The 27,419-nt window shown below is 38.7% G+C and overlaps 1 protein-coding gene across 1 annotated transcript in view; it reads left to right on the top strand.

Moving 5' to 3' along the window:
• ADAM28 (ADAM metallopeptidase domain 28) overlaps positions 1-27,419 on the top strand; it is a 97,931-nt gene that overhangs the window by 5,440 nt on the left and 65,072 nt on the right. Inside the window, exons 3-9 of the mRNA XM_004707700.1 lie at positions 8,008-8,084; positions 9,857-9,935; positions 11,486-11,562; positions 13,823-14,000; positions 18,584-18,655; positions 19,769-19,840; positions 24,929-25,098. Of these exons, the coding sequence (XP_004707757.1) occupies positions 8,008-8,084; positions 9,857-9,935; positions 11,486-11,562; positions 13,823-14,000; positions 18,584-18,655; positions 19,769-19,840; positions 24,929-25,098 (725 nt within the window). The remainder of the gene's footprint in view (positions 1-8,007; positions 8,085-9,856; positions 9,936-11,485; positions 11,563-13,822; positions 14,001-18,583; positions 18,656-19,768; positions 19,841-24,928; positions 25,099-27,419) is intronic.

The raw sequence follows: 27,419 nt of genomic DNA, 5'->3' as shown, positions 1-27,419 counted from the left end.
AGCTTTAGCGACATTCTCATCTGCCTTGCAGCAGGGGCGTTCCTTTGACTCATGCAGAAGTTTCCCTTTACGCTAGGCACTGCCTATGACCAGTACAAACACCATCCCACTGGTGCAAGCAAACTCTTGGCTGTTATCTTTGGGTTTCTGCATTGAGGCGATTGTTCTGCCTGGTACAGAGACTTGATTAGCAATTGCTTGAACAAATTCAGAATTCATACCATAACCGACCACCTGCAAATGGATAAAGAGAACCTCTTTGTCCATAGATACTACCTGGGTCTCACTTAGATTCATGTTTTCTTAAAGCAGTTACTAAACAACTGTGCCTTCTAGTGATTATTATACAACTGTGCCCTCTGGTGGACCAGTGAAATGAGTCATTGGTATATCTATCATCTGGACCAAGAATGACTTGGTACATATTTTCTGACTGCACCACGCATGGGCACGTTGATTAAGCAGAATGAAATACTTCTTTCCAACCATGTTTTGGAGCAGGTTAAATACTAGGGTTGAACCTCGAATGTTTTATTTATTATTGTGATCTATATGCATGACTAATAATGAGAATTTAATAAGCATTTGTAGAATAGATGAACAGATCAGTTTAGTGAAAAATAAAGAACTACATTATTATGATTCTAGTACATTTCCAAGGCTGTACTTGTAAGGATATATATTCAACAAATACTTGATCAAGGTCACTTATGGTGGAAATTTACCTTCGAAAGATAATTCTTATTTATCATAGAATTTATCATGTAGATGCTACACTTCATTAGAGTTTAAAACTAGAGGCTACCTGGCACCTCAATACATGGGCATCTATTTCAAACCTTTGGCTAGGTTGGCCAGGACATCTAGGTATGTTAAGTTTTCTGTATTGGGCTTCTACATATGTAAAGTTTTCTGTACTGACAGAAAACCTATTGTATTGACAGAATTAAGAACCTCACTGGGAACCTAGGTCCTCTACATGCCTATGGGAAACATCTTGACATTACAGATTTACTCCCACCTGGAACGATCATAGATAAGGAAATTTAAGATGTCTTTAAACCAACTTCTCCAATTTTAAACTGACCAAAAATACAATGAATATTCATGGATAATTATTGGTCAGTGGAAGGGGCAAGTTGGAAACAAAGAGGAAGGATCAGTAGTTGGAAAATCTGGTCTTGGTGATAGAAATGACGCCAGGAATTGCATGATAGACTGCGGCAAAACAAATGACGTATTCGTTGAAAATACCTTTTTTCCAACAACATGTGGTTCGAGGATATTGCATTGGTTATAACTCATAGCGACCCTGTGGACAACAAAACAATGTACTGCCCAGTCCTGTGCCATGCTCCCATTGTTCCAATGCCTGAGCCATTGCATTGGTTGTAACTCACAGCAACCCTGTGGACAACAAAACAATGCACTGCCCAGCCCTGCGCCACGCTCCCATTGTTCCGATGCCTGAGCCCATGGTTGCAGGCAGTGCGTCAGTCCATCTCATTGAGGGCCTTCCTCTTTTCCTCTGGCCCTCGACTTTATGAAGCTTGATGTCCTTCTCCAGGGACACGTCTCTCCTGACAACACATCCCAAATATGTTAGCAAAGTCCCCCATCCTTGCCACTAAGGAGCTCTCATACTTCTTCCAAGACAGATTTGTTTGCCCATTTAGCAGTCTGACACTGTCAATATTCTTTGCTGGCATCACAGGTCATACACATCCATTTTTGTTTTAGTCTGCCGTACTCATTGTCCAACCTTCACATGCATATGAGGCAACTGAATAGAACCATGACTTATGTCATGAACACCTTAGTCCTCAAAGTATCATCCTTGCTTTTCTACACTCTAAAGAGGTCTTGTGCAACAGATTTACCTAATGTAATGTATCTTTTGATCTCTTGACTGCTGCATCCATGAGCATTAATTGCGACCCCAAGCAAGACAAAATTCTTGATAACTTCAATCTTTTCTCCATTTATCATGATGGCACCTATTGGTCCAGTGTGAGGATTTTGATGTTTACATTGAGTTGTAATCCCTCTTCATCAGCAAGTGCTTCAAGTCCTCCTCACTTTCAGCAAGCAAGGTTTTGTCATCTGTATATCGTATATTGTTAATAAACCTTCTTCCAAACTTGCTGCTGAATTCTTCTTCATAAACTCCAGCTTTGCAGGCAAATGGCTCAGCATTCAGATTGACCAAGTGTGGTGAAAGGATACAACCTTGAGGCGCCCTTCCCCTGATATTAAGCCATGTGGTATTGCCTTGCTCTGTTCACACAACTGCCTCTTGATCCGTGAATAATTCACCATGACCACAATGCATCTTTCAATATTTTCCCCATAGAATCCTTCAATATTGCAGTTCAAGAACTGACTTTTTTCTTTAATTCTGACAGTTTAAGATATGCTGAATGTGTACTTCCTTTTGGTTTTCTAACTCTAGGGCTGTGAACATTTTACATTAATATTTTACTTTGTCTTCTTGAACACTCCTTTGTAGTTTTCTGTTCAGCACTTTTCATCATTTTCCCCTTTGCCTTAGCTGCTCTGTGATTCAGAGCATGTTTCAAGAACATAGATGGTGACTACATTTGGAGACAAAGGAGAATGGAGAAACTCTATCATCAGTCAAAGGAGGGCCATGAAACTACTGTGAAACAGACTTCCAATTACTCATAAGCATACTAACACTGAAGATTAAGAAAATTAAAACAAGTATACAAGCTACAACACATGACCTCGATTACATCCCACTTGAAATCTATAGGTCATCTCAAGAATGGTTTTGACTCATTGAACATTATTGTCTGAAGACCAAAAGAGTTATGGAATTACACTAAGAAGATCATATATGAAGAGAATAGATCATTAAGAAGATACGGAAGAAAAATTCCAGAAAATATGCTGAAATGTGCCCCAAAACTGAGAGAGCCTCAAGGAAATGGAAGACATAGTGACACAAGATTTGTAGAGGATAGCTCAAGAAGAGAAAATAAAATATTATAGTGAGAAGGGCAAAGACCTGAGTTGGAATCCCAAAAGAGAAGAACATGCATAGCATTTCTCAGGTTGAAAGAATAGGGGTGAAAAAGATCAAGCCTTGAGTTGCACCGAATGCCCTGATTGTATAATGGGTTGGAATTGGACTGCTAACAAGGTCTATAGTTCAAATCCCCCAGCCACTCTGCAGGAGAAAGATTAGGTTTTCTGCTCCTGTAAACATTTACAGCCTCCGAAACCCACAGCGGTAAGTTATACTCTCTCCAAAGGGTCACCATGAGTCAGAGTCGATTCAATGGTAGTGAGTTTGGGCAGGGAGATGGGCAAAATATTGAGTGATACAGGAAGCTTAAAAAGAAGATAGAACGGATATTTAGATTAACTATACCCCCAAAATTGGTTGATGTTCACCTATTTAAGGAGGTAGCTTATGATCAAGAACCAATGGGATTGAAGACAAAATCTAAATTGCATTGAAGGCAAGAAAGAAATTTAAAACAAACCAAACAAACCCAAAACTCCAGAAGTTGATGAAATACTGGTAATTGTTTCAACAAACTAACATCGCCCTGGAGTTGCTCACTCAGCTACGCCACCTACCTGATCGATTGACTGGAATGTATACTTGTACCCATTTCAAAGTGAGCTGACCCCACAGAACACGGACAGTGTTGAACAATGTAACTGACATCACATAAAAGTAAAATTTTACTGAAGATAATTTTAAATTATCTTTAAAGTGTTACAAAGCAAAAATGTCACTTTGAACACTGAGGCGAGTTTGACCCAAGCCATAGTGTTTTCGTTTGCCTCATATACATGCCAACGCTGAACATTGAATAAGAAAGATCAACGAAGAATTGATGCATTTGAATGACGGTGTTAGTAAAGCGTATTTAACACACCAGGGATTTCCAGAAGAATAAACGGATCTGTCTTGGAGAGGTGTAGCTAGAATACTTTCTTGTGATCTATATACCCATCTTTATAAATATATATATATATATCTAAAATCATCAGCAATCTGGTTTTATCTCTCTAGAGAACCCTGTCTAACCCAATACTCTTGAGAAGGGAGGATGACGAGGCTTTGTCTCACATAGTCTGTATGCGTTTCTAGAGGAACCACACCTTGGAGAAGGCCACCATGCTTGTAAAACTAGAGGGCTAGTGGAAGAGGAAGCTCCTCAATGAAATGGATCGACGCGAGGGGCTCAAAACACAACACCTATGGTGATGAAGTTGTGTCAGGACTGGGCAGTGAGCAGTTCTGTTGTACACAGGGTCACCATGAGTCAGAATCAACTTGATGGCACCTAATAAGTGTCATTAAGAGGGTCATTCATTGCCATGGCCTTACTAATCCACCCACTAAGCCCAATGTGTGATCCGAGGCATTTTTCCTGGGGACATTTTTAAATTATATGTTTGTGGGTGACACAAACCTTTTGCTTTTGACTACTAATGGAAAGGTTGGCATTTTGAATTCACACAACAAAGTCATGGCAGGAAGGCCTGGTGATCTACTTCCAAACAGAATAGTCATGAAAGCCCGGGGAGTTCCGCTCCGTTCTGCACCACAGGGAATCAGCATGAGTTAGGGTCAACACAAAGTCAAAGATTGCATTTTGTTTCAGTGACTCTCCTCAGTGACCTGCAAGTTCATTTCCTTATGAAATCCATAGTGAGTGTTCTTCAAATCGAGGTATACCTGATTTCTTCTGTTCTTCAAATCAAGGTCCACTCTGACTCTCCTGAGTCAGAGTAGAAACCAGACACGTACAAATAGGAACTGCCTCTTATCAACAGGCTCTTTTCCCTCCGGGACATCTTCATCATGTTACCCAGCGCACCCTCATTCATATAAGGGCACTGCTACAAAATCATAACAACCTTTATTAAACAGAAATATTAAAGTACGATATTTTTGTTTCTCAATATAGCCTTCACCTTGGTCTATGCAGTTCTGAAGGCAGTATTAGTAGCTCTCTAATCCTTCACTTCTTTTTACACTGTATCACAATACCGTACTGGCATCCTCCAGGGACTCAAACTGTGTTCTTTGAGTTAGGGTAACAAACAAAGTTCAAAAGGGCAATATCAGGGTTGAAGAGCGGATAAGGAAAAGAGGTAATGTTTTCCAACAAAATTATCATAGTACAGGCCTTGCTTGTTACCTTGAAGAATGAGCAGAATACATTGGTTCAACTCTCCTACACTTTTTCTCACCAATGAAGTTATTTATTTTCTCAAAACTTCTTCATAATACTCTCCTTTGATTGTCTTGTATGCTTCAATAAAATCTACCAATATTAGTTCTTTGAAATCTAAACTATAGTTGCCATACATATTTGATCTGATATCTCTGCCTTGAATTTAACTGGTCCAACAGATCTCCTCAGAAGCTGCTCTCTTGATTGTACTTTGTTTTCCAGATCAAAAAAGCCTGGCCAATCTAAGACTTGTTCCTAATTATGCTTAGTTGCATAAAATAATCTCCATTATGGAAAGATCAGCTTTTTTGAGCTTGCTAATCTTTGGACAATACTTTTAGTACCTATCTACTGAAATCTTGCTAAGGCTAACAGGTTCACTTCAAATGAAAAATGCTGCACCTTATGATATCCAAACAGCAATAGCATCACAGCAGTGAAAACTCTGTGGTCTTCTTCTTCCACTGGTGTCTGCGTTTCAGCTACAGGGTGTTCATCTGTCAAGGTTGATAACCTTTCCTCTCTTGGTTCATCTCTGAGGTCTTTCCAACCTTCCTTAAAATGTAATGTCCATCAAAAATGGTGGCTCTATATTAAGAAATAACAATGATGTGTGACACTCCTCATGATATGGATGACCCTTGAGAACATTATGCAGCTTGAAAATAGCCACACACAAAAGGATAAATACTCTATGAGACCACTATTACTAGGAAAATAAATCAAGAAAAGGTGTTCACTTTAAAAGAAACAGATTGTGATGGCTACCAGTAATGAGAAGGGAATAGAGGGAAGAAGAAGGCACAGGCTAGAGTTTAGACAGATGTTATTGGGTGAAAGAGAAAACATTATTCCCAGGAAAGAGATAGGCGGAAATGATGGAAACAGCATACGACATTGGGAGGTTTGATGAGTTGTTGAATATAAAACTGATGATCTGCGATGTCAGCCTTTACCTAATTCACAATAAAAAGGTTTTTTTTTAATTGATCGCTTTATGTGTTGCAGCATTGCTATAAACCTGTTGCAAAGACCGAAAGATTCAAGAAGATATTCACTTGAATTTTCTTTTTAAAATTTGGATTACTTCTGACTCAAAATCTTTTTTGTTTCACAGCACAAAAAGTATCCCCCTACTTTTTTTAATGCACCCTTATTAAACTCAGTAAATTTATTACTGAGAAAACTTGCTACAGCCATCCAGTGATCACAGAGACAGACATGTTTGGATTGGAATTACTCAAACTAACCACCATCGAGTCAACTGGGACTTCAGGAGAGAACTGCCCTTTGGGGTTTCTGATACTTAAGTCTGTACAAGAATACGCAGCCTCATCTTCCTCTCCATAACTAGCTGGTGGGTTTGAACCATGGCCTTTGCTGTAAGCAGTTCAGTGAGTAGCCTACTACACCACCAAGGCTATACCTGTGCACGTGTGAACAGGAGCCCTCGTAGTAATCTTTGTTCAACCTATCTTCTTGGAGGCTCTATGTTGGTTTGTTTGTTTTGGTTGTTATTGTTTCCTTTCCATAATTTCTACACCAGTGTTTTCTAAAGCTCCAAATTAAAAAAAAAACAAAAAACATTTATTCTTGCCTAAAACAACCTCCAAATAATGCTTTAGATGCTAATTCATGAAAAAGTAGAGTCAAGCGCACAGGAAATATCTTTAGAAAGCTCTTCTGTGCAGAAGCTTACATGTAATATTCTCTTGGAGCTTTAATTCAATGTAAGCTTTCTTAATTTGAATAATGAGTGGATATAATCATTAACCATGACCTTTGATTTTAACTCCTTGGATTCTTCTCCATTCTTAATATTATTAAAAATCATCTTTAAACCACTAGCCTCTCTTCATTTGGTTCCACAATATGGGATAGTTATAGTCTTGGGGTTTTTACATCAGTGCACACTCCTACTAACAGATAATTTAAAGGAAATAAGGGCCATGGTAAATGGCCTTGGACATGGCCAAGTTGCTGTCCAGTACTCCTGACCTGATCGCCCTGATCTATCATTGCCCCTTCATAAACTTAGATACTGTCTTGGCCAGGGGAGGGATGTAAAAGGGAAGGACTGATTTTAAATGTAAAATAGCAGAGAAAACAGAATTGAGTTCATAGCAAGTAGCTCTTGATCCATTGAGTCTGCCATTTTTTATTTTGTTTAATGACAATTTCCTCAGTGAATTTTTGACTCTTAAGTGTTAACTATTGCTAATAACTCTACATTTTGCATCAAAGTCAGAGTTCAGTATATGATCACATCTTCTTTAAAATACATCTGTATCACACTTCAATTTCTTTTATGCAAGGCAATTTAAACTTAAAATACAGTTCTGCTTTTATACATTAATGGTTTGTTTGAGTTAATATTTTATTTTTCTTAACACCAGAAGCTATATGTCCTTCCTCACCACATTAGGGAGCACACTCCTGTTCTTGGGCTGATAGTCTGTGCTCCTCTTTGTCCTGAGAAGAAGGATACTCCTGTTCTTGGGCTGATAGTCTGTGCTCCTCTTTGTCCTGAGAAGAAGGATATTCCTGTTCTTGGGCTGATAGTCTGTGCTCCTCTTTGTCCTGAGAAGACTGGAGATGGGAATGGCAGTGCAGGTGCCAACGGCGGTCTCGGGAACTCCACGTAGATGCTTCCTTCTTACCGGGAACAGTATCCCTTCCACATCTCACCTGGCCAATCCATGTATTTGCTTAGAAAAGCAGACACTACTTGTTACTGATGGTGTGCATCTCTAGTGACCAATAAATGTCTGTATATTTTTTCCAGGAGAAATTTGAAACTGAATTGAAGTATAAAATGACAATTGATGGGAAAATTGCAGTGCTTTATTTGAAAAAAACCAAGTGAGTTTTTTTTTTAATTCTCCAAGTTAGTAAGTGGAGCATATATGAATTGGGTCTGTTACCATGCATGGCTCTTCCAAATTGTGGCTAATACGCTTTTGCTCCCAACTATCCCATATGGTACAGTGAATACTTGTTTCTCCTGAAATAGTGGAAACACACGATTTAACACCATAAACTAGTTGCAAACAGATACACAAGTTATTCACTTCTAAAGCACATCAGATACAAAGGTATAAGTGAACTTCACACTGAGTTTTCATTTTTCATTTCCCTACCTTGCATTTTATTTTTCCAACATTGAAAAAATAGAGATTAAAATCCCAAGCAAGTAGGAAAGAACAAGAAATATATAAATTAAATAAAAAACTAGAATCAAATGACAAGTGTGTGGCAAAACAAAAATTGGACTTTCCTGTCCACTAGTGGTGTGGGCACTCTTTTGACTAAATGACCCAGCTTCCCACTGATTCTCTTTATTCATTCTCACTCGGTGCGATACAGTGTGCTTTGCTTACTGAGTGCAGCTGTAGCAGAAACCCCACAAAGTCAAGGTGGCACTTCCAGAGTTAGGCTTCCTCTCTGTGCCGACTCTGGGAGCAGGTCCTGGTCTGTTTTGACCTTCTGCTCCTGCGTGATCATCATATAGCTTGGCCTCTCTCTGTCTCCATCTCTGCCTTCCACTATCTGCCAAAGGAGCTTGGTTTCTGCATCAAATGTGACCTGCTTCAGATACACCACACACTGATCTGGCCTCACTCACAAAGTGAAGAAAACCCTATTCCCAGTGAGACTGCAGGCACCAGCATACCCACTGCGTGGAGCCCACTGCAACTCATAGTCCCCCTACATGTCATTTCTGAAACTGTACATCTTTCTGAGAACAGGCACCTCATCTTTCTCTGGGGAAGAAGCTTGTAGGCTGTGCTGCCAGCCTTTTGGTTAGCGGTCCAAAGCTGAACCCACTGTGCCACACGTATAGGGAGTGAGGGATTACAGCACATATGTTGAGAGGGGAGGCACAATTCACTCCGTAACACAGTTCCTGCTGATTACAATCCTGCTTTTTCAATATTTCAAAAGAATTTCCCTTCTTTCCATGCTTCCAATGTCTTCTAATCCCTAATTTGTTCCCTAAAGGACAGCAAGATTTTTCTCCCCAAATAGACAAAGAATTGCAACTGATAGGAATTAGGAAAAGTCTGGTAGTATAATCGAAATAGTATCCGCTTTGGGTTCAGGCAGATGTGAATATGATTCTTTGCCATGTAAATCCTATAATCTCAATTGAGAAATAGGGAGGCCAATATTTCTTGTAAGATTGTTGTATTAAATTAAATTATGCATGTAATGTTTTTAACCCAGAGTCTAACATAGGAATGAAAATCAATATAAACCAGTGGTTTTCTGTTCTACTTTATTTCCTCCTCTTTTAAAAATATGTTCCAACTCTTGATTTCTAATGGGTCATTGCAGTAACTTTAAAAAAATTCAGTGAAAATGTTGAATATGATACTTTTTAGTATTTTATTGGACTTCTGGAATTACCAGTAGGAGGAAAGAGATATTATTTCATGTTACTCAAGAATATTCTTGTCCCTCAATCTTTCAATATTAAGCATTCTTTTCACGTTGGCATTTGTCTTGCAAGTAAGGAGAAGTGCTCAGAAGTTAAAGCATCTATGCCTATCCAGTGACAGCTTATGCTTACGTTATGGACTTTGTATTTAGCAGCAGTAATCATATTTTGTTCTGTTTTTTGTCCCCTCCAGGGATCTCCTTTCACCAAATTATACAGAAACACATTATAATTCCACGGGAATGGAGGTCACCACCAGCCCGCAGATAATGGTATAAGTGTTTCCTAGTGTGTTAGTCTGGGTACTTTAGAGAAACAAATCCACAGAAATTCATATGTATAAGAGAGAGTTTTATATAAAAGGTAAGTACACATCAAGAAAACATCCAAACCCAGTGCTGCCCAAGCCCACAAGTCCAACATTAACCCACATGTCTGACACCAATCCACGAAGTCCTCCTCCATCTCACAAAACACACATTGTGACGCGTACTGTAGGACGAAGCCGAATCAGTGACTGTGTAAGCATCTAGGCTGCTCCAGCCCCCAGGGTTGCTTCGGGGTAGGTCTAGCAGCTTCTCCTCAGGGATGTCTTGCAGGAAGTGAGCCATGCAAGCTGAAGCAGGGAACTGCTAAGGCAGCTGCACCCTGGTGTGACCATCACAAAGCAAGAGGCCTGAGAACTAGAAAGGCGAGGCTCACTGAGCCATTTATTCCTCCACCCTTCAATTAACCCCACATGTGTTTATTGGGCAGGTTGGCACAATAAACAAAATACCTCACCTAGATTAATTACTAATTAGGGTGTGACTCACAGACCCTAAGACAGCATCATTGACAGCCATTGAATTTATGGTCCTGGTGCTCTTTTTAGCAGTTGTTATTATTAATTGCCCCCCAAGTTTTTTCATAAAGGCTTGGTGGAGAAAAAAGAGTCTTCCTTGACAACTGCGGTAATCCTCCCCAGTCTTCCAGGGTCTCTGTTGAAGAACAGGTAGAAGAAGAAACTGGTTTATTACTTAAGTGAAGAGTGAAGCACTTCTGGGATTCTTACTCAATGTCAATCACCAGTCTGAGTACGTCGGTCCAAAAACTCAAAATGACTTCCTCAGTTCTAGGATTATAGAATTCCACGTTCGGCTCTTTCATGGGCAGTGGCAGGGGGCCTCCTTGTACAAACTAAGCAGATGGTAGCATGTGAGGTATAGTGTATCATTGCCTTTTAGGAGATTAATTCTCAACTGGAAGCCTTTCAAGAACTGTCTTCTATCAAAATGATGCCAACCTTTATATGGGCCCACTCCCCATGTGTCCCACAGTAGAAAGAGGTCCTGAATGAAAGCCCATAGGTAAAAGTATTAGGATGGCCATCTGCCCCCAATTGAGGCAGGGATGTTGTAGTAATCTAGTGACTGGTGGAATTCTTTGGAGAAATCAAGACATGAAAGCACAACCAGAGTAATCCAAGCACAGAGGAGGATGGTAGGTTGTTGTTACAATACAATTTTATGAAAGAATGTCTGATGTTTGGGAAATACAAGGTCTAAATGCTACATGTAAGTTTGTTTCTTCCAAACAATATTTACTTCTTTTATCCTACTTTGACAACAGTTTGGCATTACTTCCTAGCATTTTGAGGTCATTGACTAAAGATGGAATTTTTTTTTTACCATAAAAAAAGCTATTTTTTAAATATTCTCATGGTCAGTTGTTTAAATGAATTATAAAGCCTGTTTCAAGATTTCAAATTCAAACTTAGCTGCGGGACTAACACACACATACACACAATTCCCTTTATTAATCTGTTTTCCCTTTTAATTAGGATGACTGTTATTACCAAGGATACATCAGTAATGAAATCATTTCCGACGCCAGCATCAGCACATGTCGGGGTTTAAGGTAAGATTTTGTGGATATTTCATATTTACCTGTGATAATACCTGTGCTTTTTTACCCCAAGAGAATTTTAAAAATTGCTGTAGTCTAATGTGAAGCCTAAGGGCTTGGCATATATGAAATTTGAAGGATAAAAGATTTTTCTTGGTAACTTTTTCCCCCGGTGATTTGTTTGATTTTTAAGATATAGGTTTTAGTCCTAATATTGGAGTCAGGACATTTGGAAACTTGATCTTCCAAATGCTTGATGCCCTCCAGCTCTCCTGACCCTTCATGTTTTTCTAGCTTTCCCCAGTCAAACGTAGGACATCCATTTCATTCTGTAGGTCAATAGCTCCATGTAGCTATCTGTACCATATTTATTCTGAAACCCCAACTCGATTAATCATATTTTATCTTCCCAGATGTTCAGTTGGGTAATTTAAACAAATTTTAGTTTCAATTTGCATTTTTCCAATGTTCCCTTCCACAATAAGTGGTCATCCAATCACTTCTCCAATGCCCCAATATAGGTTCCTTTGTTATTTCTAGCCTCTCAACTCCCTATGTTCAATAATTATCAAGCTCAATGGATCATCTGGAGTCCCTGAGTGCACAATGGTTCAGTACTGAGCTACTATTGAAAGGGCGATGGTTTGAATCCTCGCTGAGGCGCATCAGAACCAAGTCTGGTGATCTGTTTCCGAAAGGTCACAACCGCGAAAATCCTTTGAGCAGTTTGACTGCACACAGGGTCGCCATGAGGTTGGAATGAACTTGATGGCAACCAGTTTTGCATTTCTTTTTATTGGTAATTTCATTTAAATATTTCCTGAGATATGGCACTGCTTTCTGACTCTATTGCCACATTATATTCCAAACCACCATGGAACTTTATGTCTATCACTATAATAAATCACTACATTTTTTGTCCAGATTCCCTGTTACTGTGTTCTAATTTATGTACAATAAATCCACTCTCTTATAATATCCTCTTAGAGAACTTTGTGCTTTTTCTTTGTAGCAACAATTCACTACTAACTTTTTATTTATACCCATCTTACTCATTTGAATATAAACTCCATGAGGGGGTAGACTGTGACCCTTTTTTACCACTTCCTCTTAGTCCCCTGCCTTATGAATCATAAGTAGTCCATAAATACATAAATTGATCACGTCTTTTACATGTTATTTCCTTCAATCCTTACAGTCACTTAATTAGACAAGTAGCATCATTCCGATTTTATAGATGGTGAAACAGAGGATATGGGAGTGTAAGTGTAATAGATCTAGGATTTGAATACTTACCTATATGATTCCAAAATATTAGTCATTCATAGGATATTTTAAAAACAGATATAGCAAGGAAATTGGATGAATACTAGATTGAGAATGAAACAATGTCCATTCAAATGTCAGCCTTGTCATGGGTCCACTATATGGCATTGCAGTAGGCACTTCACTGCCACAAGGTCTCATTTCTTCATGGAAGTGGCATTGAGTCCGTTCCCATCTATAGCAACCAGACCAATCACTGCCTGACCCTATGCCAGCTTCACAGTCATTGCTTAGTTGAGCCCATTGTTGCCGCCACTGTGTCAATCTTTCTGCATGAGAGTCTTCCTATTTTTTACTGACCCTCTACCAAGGATGATGTCATTCTCCGGGGTCTGATCCCTCCAAGAACATGTACAAAGTCCACGAGACAAGGTATCCCCATCCTTCTGTCTAGGTCTAGGGAGTAGTCTGACTGTACTTCTTCCAACGCATATTTGTTAATTCTTCTGGTAACCCATTCAATATTCTTCACCAGTATCACAATTCAAATATATCAATTCTTTTCCAGTTTTCCTGATTTATTATCCAGCTTTCATGCATATGTGGTGACTGGAAAAATCATAGCTAAGGCCAGGCATACCTTCATTTACAAAGTGACACCTTTGCTTTTTCACACTTTAAAGAGATCTTTTGCAGCTGATTCCCCCAATATAATATATATTTGATTTCTTGAATGCTGTTTCCATGGATATTGCCTATGGAACCCAATACAATTAAATCCTTGATAACTTTAATCTTCATAGAAAAAATATTGTATGTTCTCTCTAAGGATAACTTGAACTATAAGGTTACGTTTCAGTTTCTTACTTCTAGTTTACAAGATTGAACGGTTTGAGGTACTTGCTAGACATTGTATTAGGTGTTTGTTTTTTTCTTTTAGTCTGTTGAGTCTATAAATCTTAACTTTGGAATGCTTTGATAAGAATTTTAAATTATCTTTTTTCAGAGGCTACTTCAGTCATGGAGATCAGAGGTACTTCATTGAACCTTTAAGTCCCACAGATCAGGTGGAACAAGCACATGCACTCTTTAAGCATGACCCTCGTAAAATGAAGGTTAACGGTACCTGTGAGATGGATGATGTGATTTGGGCACATAGAAACCCACCTGCCACCAGTCTGTTTGTATGTTTATCTATTTTTTTTCTTTTAAAATGCTGTTATGTACTGTCCTGGCTGCCTTTAGCCCCTGAAATTGACAGAAACGTTACAGTAATAATTAAAACTAATAGGGCATAGAGACGCAAATCATAAAACCTTTGGATAAAATGAATTATTTACTTAGTATTTAAGGTAAATACTTAAGGCTCAAATATAATGATCAATACTGTGCAGGGTTAAAAAGAATGATAACAGCCCTCAAAGAACAGGTGATGTTCACAATTCCTTCTGTCACTTCCAGGAAACCACTGGCATGTAAAGTGCTATGTTCGTTGTAAGATAAAATGTTTTACTATCCTGAACTCGTTCAACACATTTCTCTTACAGTACTGACTGCCATGGGGCGGGGTACCACAGGGAGCCAAATGAGCACAGTATCTGCCCACAAGAACTTAGAATATTCCTTCCGCTACCGAAGAAAAATAAAGAGGAGTTTGGTTTTTAGACAGCAAGCTCTATGCTAAAGTATTTTTTGTCCCTCTTCCTTTCACTGCCTTTACAATCCACGTCAAACCCAGCCACCTCTTGCCAATGTTCTCAGTGTACATAAGCACTGGACTGAGCTGATCTACATGAACATTCTGGTATGTCAATTTGCAGCTAGGTTTCAACTCTCTCGTTGATATCTGAGAACTCCAGAGAACCATTCCCAGCTACGAGTTTTCCAGACTCCTGTGAATGAAGACCTCCGGAGTGGCCTTCTGTTGAGCCCTGGGAACTTTGACATAATTCTCCTCTAACCATGTTAATATAATCTTGTCTTCATGACATTTTTTTTCTCTACATCCCCGATTCTACCCCTTTTCAGTTTTCCTTTTGTGTGCATTCTTCCTCTGGGTGACCAAAAAGCTTTATGCAAAATTACTTTCCATGCTCATTTCTATATTCCTAGGAAGTAGTCATATCCTGCCCTATATCTCTTAATATATAGATTTGTCAGTTGCTGTCAGATCAGCTCTGACCACTGGCAAACCCCTATGCAGGGCAGAAGTAGACGCTGCCTGGCTGTGAACTTTATCATCATATCAAGTAATGTTGTTTGGGGAACCTTAGAGGTTTCGTGGGTTCATTTTCAGAAGTAGAGCACTAGACCTTCCTTCCGACCTTGAAATCTCTACTCAACCCTGAGATCCACCGGCTGGTTTGTGAAATACGAATGTTATGGCTTCTTACAGCATTATAGCAGGATGAAAACCACCCTAATATAATATTTGACAGACTGGACATGCTATATATACCTTTGCTGTTAGCGCCTATTTGTTGACCTTGCTCATGGGTTTTCATTGGCTAATATTCTTGGAAGTACAGAGACAGACTTTCTTCCTTCTTTGCTAAGTATGGAAGTTCCACTAAACTTATTCAACATCACAGTGACACGAAGTCCGTAGTGACACAGACAAATGGTGCTGCATTTGAGATGCATTGATCAGGAATCAAATCAAATTCTCCAGCATGAAAGATGAGAACTTTGCTACGGAGCTACCATGCCAATCTCAATGATTATTAGCGAAATAGATATTATGTACTAATCGGTGCCCCTGGGGAATAATAGTAGTTGACACACTTAGCTGTTAACCCAAAGCTTCAAGTCCACACAGACCTCAAAATATAGTACTGAAAACTCAACCACTGAAGACCACATAGAGAGCATCGTTCTACTCTGACAAACACAGAATCCTGTAAGTTGATGTCAACTTGTCAGTAACTTTAAAAAAAATGTGATCATTACCATCAGAAGTAGCCCCGATATTAATGATAAGAATACCCAGTAGCACTATGCATTTGATTTTGAATTGCTAACCATTGAATTATTGCCAATAACTCAAACCCATCAATCACCCCACCTGGAAAAGATGAGGTTCTTTGTAATTGTAAAGATTTACAAGGTATATTGTAAACTTATATGTCTATTGAAACTGTATTTAGGTTCCTTTGAGTTAGAATCAATTTTGTGGTAGTGGCTTTGGTACGGTAATTACTTTCAGATGTATATCTCCTACCTTGGTCACTCCTCTAAAAGCCCAGCTGTTATTATTATCTCCTTGGTGTATACAAATGAATGGATAATATGACAAACTTGGTGTGTGCCCTCTAGTATAACTGCCCCATAGGGCTTTCTAGGCTGAAATCTTTACTGAGGCACAGCACTATGTCTTTTCTCCCTAGGAGTGGTGGTTGGATTCACACTACTGACCTATCAATTAGCAGCCTAGCCCTTAGCCCTTGTACCACCATAGCTCCTTACCATAAACTTGGTCAGAATAGAACCACTGAATTCAAAACATCAAGTAAAACACTTCTCTCTCATTCTCCCTGGTTAAGAATATCGTTATTCACCATTTGTTCAGTTCAGTTAAAGACATTATCTTTGATTTTTCTTCATCTTTCCTGATCCATGATACAATCCACATGTGCACCAGATCTGAATGGCATAGTAGGTTCAAAGTTAAAGGTTCTAACCACAAGCTCAGCAATTTGAAACCATCGTCTCTGCTTCATGGGAGAAGGAGGAAGTTTTCAAGGGCAGTTCTACTCTGGCTTACAGTGTCATGATTAGACGGGATAACTTGAAGGCAAGACACCATCTATCTTACAATAATCACAACGAAGGCCTCTATTGGATCCTTCCTTTCCCGTTCCATTCTCTCAACACAATAGAATCTGCTCCTCATATAATAGGGCATACTTATATTATTTCAAATAGCATCATGTCACGATTCTTTTTAAGAGTATTTAGTAGCTTTTCATCGCATTTAAGATAAAGTTGAAATAACCCTGGTCTAACATCTCTTACGTTAAGGTCTTGCCTACCTCTCTACTGTCCTCTACCTTGAACGCCTCACCCATGCCTCACCTTCCCTTTAGTCGCCACCAAACACAAGCTTTTCACCAAATATGCCAATGTCAGTTCACCTTAGAGCCTTTTTTGCTATATAAAATAGTTTTATTTACTGAAATTAGCTTTCAATTTGTCTTCCCATATCTGACTTCTCATTGTCATTACTATAATTAAGGGTAAATACTTTGGAGAATTTGTTCTTAGCTCTCTATCCCAGTGGCTCTCAACCTTCCTAATGCTGCAACCCTTTAATACAGGTCCTCATGTGGTGGTGACCCCCAAACATAACATTATTTTTGTTGCTACTCATGACTGTAATTTTGCTACTGTTATGAATCAGACGATTTCTGTAAAAGAGTCATTTGGCCCCCCCAAAGGGGTCATGACCCACAGGTTGAGAACCACTGATCCATCCTAAAATAACTATGAAACCACTCCATATAATATTATTACCTCTTTTAATATTTTGCAAGATACTTAATTACGATATGCTATTTCTACATTTGTTTGCTTTTCATGAGCCTGAAGCACCTGACCCATGTCTATTTCATTGCTGTATTCCTAGTGCCCAGAGCCATGTAGAGGCCTGCTAAGTAACGCCAACCTTTTGCTCCTGGGAAGAAAGAGTGTGTGTTGGGGAGAAGGGATAAGTAAGCCCACCCCTCACTGGTAAACCTCTTTAGGTTCCAAAGACCAGATTTCTGTGCCATGAGTGAAACAGAGGTTGATAGACTCTGACCATTAAGTGAAAGATTACATGGCATAACTGCCAAATTGTGTCATTATATTACTTTAAACCCCATGAGGACCCACTAAAGCTGACACAGAACCTTAACCATCAGCGCCTGCACTACTCTCGCCTATATCCTGACATTTGTTACTGTCACCCACAGGTCTTTAAAGGGACAAATAGTTGGGTTAGTCCATTTTCCCCAATTGCTAACAATGTCAAATGTCAGATAATAAGGTCGCTGATAATGAAGACTACATGTATGACGTTCCCCAGGTAAAACCTGAAATTCTAGCTCCAGTCGTTTCTCAGATGACTTTCACTGCAACAGGTAAAGCTTGTGGACATGCTACATAATACATTTTCATGTTTTATTGTTTACTGTAAGTTATAAAATAAATAATAGTCAGTTGATGCTTTTCATGACTAATGCATTATAATTTCTTAATAATTATTTTAGGAAGAGAAATTTAAATACATTATTTCAGAATGTAGGAAAGATTCAGGGTTATCTAAGGAGAATAAAACAGATGAGTTTCCTGGGTGGCTTTGGAATTGCACTATTGCAAAGGAGTCTATATTCACCAAGACGGGAATAAAACGTTACTAAAAAGACAACAAGGAGGAAAATGTGGAAGCTCTAGTTTCTCTGTCTTAGAAGGATTACCAGGAAAATGTACTGTTGAACAAATCGGAAAACTAGTGTTAGCTTCACCTCTCCTAGGAGAACAGTTGTAAAACCTCTTAACTCTGGTCAATTAAACGTTTCCAGTTAGAGTATCATGAACATCCCTTCTAGTTCTAACATGCTGAATCTTGTCTACAGATAATCAACCCTAAACTCTTGAGTTCATGTTAAAAGGGGAATATTGCTTCCTAGGTCTCAGTAAACCACTTATAAAATTACACATTCCAAATAAACAGGTTATTCTTGCTCAGAAAAATGCTGTCTTTGTAATTTTACTCTTTATATTTCAGAGATTTAATGACCAGATGGTTCCAAAACATAAGAAATTCATAGAATATTATCTGGTCCTGGATAATGGTGAGGTAATTACATATATTTATATAAATTTATAGGTTATATATTAAATAAAATGTCTTTTAAAACACCATCTATACAAATTTATTTATTATGTGCAATCATAAAGATTCTGAATTTATTTTGAAAAATCATGAATTTTAGCTATAGTTGAAAAGTTTCTGAACCTATAAAGTTTGATTATATAATAAACTAACATTATTTTGATCTCTCAAATGTACGTACTTGCTATGAAATGTATAAACTTAATTTGTTGGCAACATGAGGATCTTAACTTATTGCTTTAAAGGCTCCAAACTTAGTTTCTAGTTAAATCCCTTTATCTTCCACCAAATAGTTAAATCATTTTTACATTAGAAGTTATGCAAATGAGAGTGGTAAATAGAAAAGACTAGATAAAATTGTCTTTACAAAAGCAAATATTGTGAATTTTCACTTTTTTTCTTCTTTTACAAGGATAATCAGACTCATGCTAACAAGTCAATTCTGAGTGACAAAATAGAATTGTCTCAGGGTTCCCAAGGCTGCCATCTTTATGGAAGTACAATGCCACATTTTTCTCCTGTGGAGTAGCTGGCGGGACCCAAATCCAGACCATAGGGCTGGCAGTGTAGGGCTGTTTTAAACCAGTGAGCCATGGAAGTTCCATGTTCATATGTTGGGTTGATAAAAGAATCTCCCACATCTGTGATCTTCAAGGGAAGAATCTTGAGAGACCAAAATGTGAGCAAACCTAGGGCTTCAGCTTCCAAATGTTTGGCTTCTCTGTTGAACTCAGTTCACTGATTTTTTTGAAAATAAATAAACTATTCCTCGATTTGATTCTGTATGGCTTAATTAATCATAGTATATAGCTCAAAACATCTTTAAAATAATTCCTGCGAGACTTACATTAGTACTTAATGTAAGTAACGTAAGTAACTAAACTTCAGTAACGTAAATTAAATTGCATTTGTACTTAAAATAAAACATCTCAATGCCAAAGTACGTTGACATAGCTAATGGATAAAGGAATATTGTTTTGTTATATCTTAACAGAGTTATTGATAAGTATGGTTTCCTTTAGCATTTTTTCTATTAATTTCTATTAATCCTCATGTTTTTTCTTGATTCATTTTTAGTTTAAGAAGTACAATAAAAATCCAGAAGAAATACGAAAAAGAGTATTTGAGATGGCCAATTATGTCAACATGGTATGATATATTTTGTTAAATATAATTTTTAAAATTATTTATATGTTTATTATGCTGTTGTTATTGAGAATATACACAACAGAACCATACATCCATTCAAGTTTTTGCATGTACAAGTCAGTGACAGAGATGGCATTTTTTGAGTCTCCAACCATGCCCCTCCTCCTTCTCTGAGTGAGTCCTCTCCCAATAACATAAGCTCACTACTCTCAGGTTCTCATCTAATCTTTCTAGTTGCTCAATTTCACTCCATGTAGACAGACATTGAAAGAGCTTAGTGTTCAAGGCAAACATTCCTAATAATTAAGCTTTGGTTTTAAGATTTCAGGCAATGATGTTGGTTTAAGTTTAAAGATGACTTAAGTCAATAGTTTGAGGAAGTTTATTCAGCCCCGGTGGCTCTGCAATATTCAAATTCATGAGAATTTGAAATTATGTTCTACATTTCCCCCTCCCCACTTTGATCAGGATTGTACTATAGAATTCTTTAATGAAAATGTTCAATAATGGCAGCCAGACACCATCCAGTTATGATCTCAACTGGCAAAGATGGTCCTTGTTCATGGAGGCAATCAGGATATGTTCCACTGTCTCCTATTCCTAACTCTCCTTCTTCCTCTAATGTTTACAGAAAATAGAAATCATTGTTGTCCCTTGGGTGGTCATTTGAAAGCTTTCAAGACTCCAGCTACTAGAGCAGAAGTATTTAATGTATTATTAGGCTAACCCACTGAGATGTTCTAAGAAATCATAACACTAAATAGTCAAGCATAAGAACCAATTCTTATGAGGTGTTTGTGTATAAGCAGCCTCAGCAACTACCATTTTATTAAATATAATTTTAACAATTTTCTGTGAGGTGACATTGAGCTTTTCTTTGAATAGTAGCAAAGCAGGCGAAGACTGTCTAGACCCAAAGACTGGCTCCTTTTGCTAGTCCATGGAATATTAACATCATATGTCAGACAACTTTTGTGTGTACATTTTTAGATCCACAATTATATTAAAACTCCTTTTAGTGTGTTTTGTTTTGTTTTGTTTTCCCTAAAGCTCAGTAAAAGTTTTAGAAAACAAATCTTAAAAGAAAGCTGATGAAAAGTAGAAAAAAAGAAAAAAAAATACCAATATTTAGCGCAGTACCATTTTTGTATGCATTTTCTCATTGGTATGCATTACCTCAGGTTTCTCAAGAGCAAATTGAGAAAGGTATTACTAAGCTGAGTTTGAAGTGTTACATCCTGAGATCCAAAGTGACTTATCTAATTAAGATCGATCAGATTCCAAAGCCCATTTGGATTATAAAACCGCTGATCTTCTATTCTTTAAACACAATTGTTTCATCTAATCTTTAAAATCTTTTAAAAATGGTTAATCTACCTCTGTTAATTCAATTTTAATTGTTAGCTTCTTATTCATTGAATATAGAGTTGGAATTCTATGTTTGAAATAGGTGAGTTATTTTGGGGCATTCTGAAAAGTCTTTAAGAATGTAATCAAAACAAAGGTGGATCCGATGATCTAAGTTGTATTTCGTCCTCTTATCACAAAGATTATATTAGTTCTTTAAAAGAGACTCTAGGAATGTTTCATATTTATTGAGGCCCTCCTTTGCACTTTGCATTTCTGAGTTATGAGGTTAAAGTGAGGAGCAAAAGTGACAAACATGCCATCCATCAAGGAATTTACTTTCTTATTCAAGAATAAAACATAACCAAATAAACTATAAAATAAGTAGTATGTCAGAAGTCAAGAAGGATAACAAACAGATATTTCATCATGAATACTAAGTTGTATAAGAAAAAGGCTCTCAAATAAGGTGATAATTGAGTAGAGAACAGAAGGAATGACATTTCATACTGGGAGGAAGAATGTGTGAAGGGAAGGGAGTGTCAGAATAAAGACACTGAGGGGAGGGTCTTATTTGACCAAAGAGGTTCAGCATGGCAGAGAGGCATTGATGCAGGATGAGGCTAGTGAGAGGTAACATCTGAGCGGCAGTGTTGGCCAGCTCGCGAGGGCCTTTAGGGGTTTGAAACTGACTTACTAGCCAGGGAAGACGTTGGAGATCCTGACGTGGGTGTGATATAATCAGATGTAGGTCCTTGGAAGGTTGTCTTGCCCATCCAGGTGGAAAGCAACGGAAGGAAGGCAAGGGCAGGAGAAATGAAACCAGTAGGAAAAGCATGCCGTGATTCGGGGCAAGATATCGTGATGGCTTTGGGGCAAAAGTGGTGATCATGACTTTGATGAGAAAAACCGAGCTCTGGATAGTCAACTGGGCTCATGGGCACAGGGCGCAAGAAGTTCAGGAAGAAGAAGGGTCAAAAATTACATCAAGGATTATGGCCTGAGAAATTTAAAAAGTTGGAAAGAATGGTTTAGGAACATGCCTGCTAAGAAAGAATGTGGTTTCTGTTCTGTGTACATGAAGTTTGAGATATCTTTTAACCATCTGAGTAGAAATGCTGAGTGAGCATTTGGATATACAAAATCAGAGTTCTGGAAGGGGATATTAATGTCTAAATTCTCAACTTATTTAGATAATGTGAGATAGCAGTCTTCAAGATATAGCCTGTCACCAAATTCCAGCCTGCTGCTCTTAAAAATTCAATTTAAAAAACACAGCCATGCCTATTTGTTTACATATTATTTATGACTGTTTTTCTACTGCAGTGGATGAAGTAAGAAGTGTGGCAGAGAATGTTTGTCCCACAATGTCTAAAATATTTACTTTCTGGCCCTGTACAGATTAGGTTTGTTTATCCCTGTGTATGGAATTTGATAAATAAGATAGAGATCAAAACCCTGGGGTCCTTCTTTGAAAGCAGGTCAGAGTGGAGGAGAAACTGCCAAAGAGACCCACCATGAAAGAGTACACCATGAGGTAGCCCGCGAGGAGAGAGTGCTGGTCTAGAAATTGCTTGAAACAAAAACATTTAAAACCGCAAAAACTCTCAAGCGGAGAGAATAACAAATAATATTAAATGCTGCTGTAGATTGAGACATGGTCACACTGGGTTTAATAAAGTATGCATAATTAATTGGCTACCTTGCCAAACCCAGTTTTATGGAGTATAAGACTTACTAGTACAATTAGTGAATTCAAAAAGAGAACGGAAGAACAAAATTTTAAGATTCCCAAGGTTTTGTTATTAAGGGGACCAGAGAGATGAGACACAAATTAGAGGAGAAAGTGACATTGAGATGTTGATACCCTGCCCTTTTTATGCTGATGGGGACGGTTTGAAGGAAGAACATTCATGGATAGTGCAGGAAAGAGAAGGGACTTTCTGGAGTATAATCATTGGGTAGGGGAGAGAAGTGAGACCTACATTGACCTAATGCTGAAAGGCCATTAATCCATATACTAGTAACGAAAGGAGGTACAGAATGCTGGACAAGGGTAGGTAAGGGCAGGCTAAGTGGTGGGAGGTGGAAGAACTTCCATCCTCTAAGTCAGTGGTTCTCAACTTGTGGGTCGTGACCCCTTTGGGGGTCAATTGACCCTTTCACAGGGGTAGCCTAAGATCATTAAAAGACACTTATTTTCAATGGTCTTAGGATCCGAGACACTGCTCCTTTATCCGTCTCCAGGTGGGTCCACCCACATGCAGATATGCCCACATATGCATACCAAGCGTGACATCATCGTGCCAACACCATCACATACACCTCATACAAATACAGGTGTATGTGACAGGGTTGGTGCCATAATGTATTTATGCGGACCAGTCACACATGTGTAGAGAGCAGCTACTGTGTAGAAAGCAGCTGCTGTGTTGAAAGAAGCAATACTGGCCGTAAAATGACACTTCATGAATTATAATTACATATTGTTTTGTGATTAATCACTATACTTTAATTATGTTCAATTTATAACAATGAAAATACATCCTGCATAGCAGATATTTATATTACAATTCATAGCAATAGCAAAATTACAATTATGAAGTAGAAACGAAAATATTTTTATGGTTGGGTGTCACCACAACATGAGGAACTGCATTAAAGAGTGGCGACATTAAGGAGATTGAGAACCACTGGTCTAAGTGACTGGGTGACAGCGCTATCTGCTGAAAGCAATGGAATTCCCAAGAGGAGTTGGTATGAAAATTCCCAGAAGCCTGTGAGATTGAATAGATTTTGAAAATTCCCTGGTTTGCTGGGAAAATATAAGAACGCCTTGATGTGAGAAATCATGGCTTAAATGAAAGCAGTCAGTTGTGTTTTCCTTAGTTGTCTTCTCAAGTAGTGGAGGAGAGACAGGGAAGAACTGGATTTAACCACGGTTGGATATAGAAAGATGCCTTGTCAAATAACCTGAGAGAAGGAAGGAATGACTGAGGAAAGGCTTATAATCTGGTTGGACTTTTGCATCTCTTTTGATAACAATTGCATTCTTAAATATTGTCATTTTTTAAAATTTAATTTCACCTCTTACAATTTAATTTCATCACATTTCTCAGAAATTTTTTTTTAATAAATAGAAGGCCCATTACTATGCAGTTCTGTAAATTATACTAGCAATTTAAGCATATATTTTTATCCCAAGCATATTATTAAGTAGCTTTAATTATTTGGGGGGGTTGGGTCCCTGTGCTATACAGCTTATTTGTCTTAGTTCTAGTTTAAGAAGTAGGGCTTTACTTATCTGCTTGTGATTCACAGATGTGAGACTTATTCATGTCATGATTGAACGGCTCCAAACCAGCACTGAGCCGGCTTTGCTAATTCTGAACTACAAGAACTTGAAGAACATTCAAGACCTATGAGGAAATATGCACAAAAGAAGCCATAGTAATGAGTTATTAACATAGAATAATCATTTCTTGAGGTTGCAAGAGGAAAAAATTGGTTTTGCTAGGACCATTGCTCCAAAACACAAGTTTAAAAACATGAAAACAATGTGACCTACCTTACGATGGGGATGGTTATATCTGCAAAGGAGATGATAGCCATATTTCACAACTATGTTTGGGAAGTACTCATAGTGCTATTAGAAGTGTCAAAAGATAAAGCATATGGCAAGTATTAAGAGACAACACCATGAATGTAAATGTTTGCTATACCACTTATCTCTCTGGACAGCTTTATAAAAAACTCAATACTCATGTGGCCTTAGTTGGTATGGAGATATGGACAGATGAAGACAAGATAAAGATAACTCCAAATGCAAGCTTCACCTTGGAAAATTTTTCTAAATGGAGGGGGAGTGTCCTCCCAAGAAGAAAACGCCATGATATTGCTCAGTTAATCACGTATGTATAGATTGTCTTCTTTGCACACTGCATGGTATTCATCACTGCAACGTTCCAAAGATATGGTAAAGAAAGTATATGTGAATATAAGGGAAGAGAAAGGAGTTTACACAGAGGATTAAAAGCACTCTGAAAAGCACTCACTTGACTTATATGTTGAATATGCCTGTATTCTCTCTCTCTCTTCTTTTTTTATAAGATCATTGTATTGGGGGCTCTTACACTCCTTGGAACAATCCATATATCAATTGTATCAAGCATATTTGTACATATGTTGCCATCATTATTTTCTAAACATTTACTTTCTATTTAAGTCCTTGGTATCAGCTCCTCTTTTTTCCCTCCCTCCCCCTCCCTCCCTCATGCCTCCTTGATAAATTATAAATTATTATTTTCATATTTTACACCAACTGCTTTCTCTTTCCCTACAGTTTTTTCTCTCCTGCGTTCCCCAGCTTTCCCCTACCCTCCTAGTATCTCGACTCTCATTTCTATTCCTGAGGGGTTTATCTGACCTGGATTCTGTGTTTCATGAGCTTTTATCTGTACCTGTGTACATGCTTCAGTCTAGCCCACAGTGAAAGGCAGGATTGGGGTCATGTTAGTGGAGGGTGAGGACGCCTCAAATAACCAAAGGAATATTGTGTGTTTCATCGGTGCTATACTGTACCCTGGTTGACTCATCGCTTCCTTGTGAGCCTTCTGTGAGGAGATGTCCCATTGTCTACAGATGGGTTTTGGGTCTTTGCTCCGAACCCCCTCATTCTCAATAATATGTTTTTTTGTTTGTTTTGAGTCTTTTGATGCCTGTTATCCGATCCTGTCAACACCTTATTATCTGATCCTGTCAACACCTCATGATCACACAGGCTGGTGTACTTCTTCCATGTGGGCTTCTCTCCTAGATGGCCAATTTTTAAGCTTCCAGACTTTAAGACCCCCAGATGCTATATATTGATAGCCTGGCACCATCAGCTTTTCACCACATTTGCTTGTGCACCCATTTTGTCTTCAGCGATTGTGTCGGGAGGGTGAGTATCACAGAATGCCAGGTTGTTAGAACAAAGTGCTCTTGCGTTGAGGCAGGGCTTGAGCAGAGACCCAAAGCCCATCCACTTCCTCAGTGTATTGCCATATAAAGATATGTACATAGGCCAATACCTCTATTTTTATGAGTTAATATGTTTATTATGTAAGTGTACACCTATGCTTATACCTCTATCCAGAGCTTTGCTTCCTAGATCTATCCTGTTTCCCATTTGCACCATCGTGCTCACCTGTCTTCTGCCTCTTAGTAATTTCTCTCAGCTAGATTACTGTTGCTCAACACGCCCAGGATCTCTATGTCCTCCTCATTGTTGATTTTAATTCTGTAGTTGTTCCCCTGTCTATGGTGTTGTTTGCTTACCTCTCCCTTCCCCCACCACCCCTCCCTCTAAGTCCCTCCAGAACTGCTGCTTCCATTGCTTTCTCCTCGAATTTGCTTCCATGCCTATCTTATATAGGTGGGCAAACCAACAATAATCTAGACAATACAAAAAGAAAAGACTGAATAAAAAGGGGGAAAGAAAGGAAGAAAAAAATATGTATATATAAAAAATAATAGTAACTAGCAACCCCCCCCCCCAAAAAACAAAAGTATGAATATTCCCAGGTCTGCCTGCTGACTTTTATGACTATTCCCCTACTGGTCCTGGGATTTCTGGGAACTGCCCCACATAGCCTGACATCAATATGGGGGGCTCCTAAGGAGCTTTATGGCTTTGCTTCGCTCCCATTGCTGATCTGTTCTGTTCTGTTCTTGGTTCACTCCCCTGTGGGGGGTTCAGATTGGACTCATTCCCTGCCGTGTGTCCCCAGAATTGTTCTCTATTGCAATACCATTCAGTGAGGGGACACCCTGTCTCGAGCTGTTTTCATCCGTACAGTCCTCTCTGTGCCTTAGGAGCTCCGTGTAGGGATGTCATCTTTTGGGGCTTGGTGTGCCGATGTGGGGTCTAGACCCTCACTCTCTCTTTTTCCTTCTTGGTTTCCTTTCGTGTGGGCATGGCATGCCGACCCCTCTCCCCAACCTGTAGGCTTAGTGTTGTCCTCTGTAGCACATACTTCTAGGAAGGGGATCAGTTTGGCTCTGATTGTGGATGGCTCTGTAGTCCACTCTGTTCATGGGTTACATTGCCCTCAAGGTTCGGTGTGCTGTGGTGGGGTCTGCATGAACACTCCCTATTCCGTGGAGACATAATCAATACTCTCCCCCTGGGTCAGAGTACCATAATCTCCTCCTATCCCCACCTTTTCTCCCTCCTCCTTCCCCCTTTCCC

This window comes from Echinops telfairi, unplaced genomic scaffold (genome assembly GCF_000313985.2).
Source record: "Echinops telfairi isolate 266 unplaced genomic scaffold, ASM31398v2 ScPeMD7_9;HRSCAF=40, whole genome shotgun sequence".
NCBI classification, from domain to species: domain Eukaryota; kingdom Metazoa; phylum Chordata; class Mammalia; order Afrosoricida; family Tenrecidae; genus Echinops; species Echinops telfairi.
The sequence above is the reverse complement of the archived record's forward strand: the minus strand, read 5'-3'. Positions and strand labels throughout refer to the sequence as shown.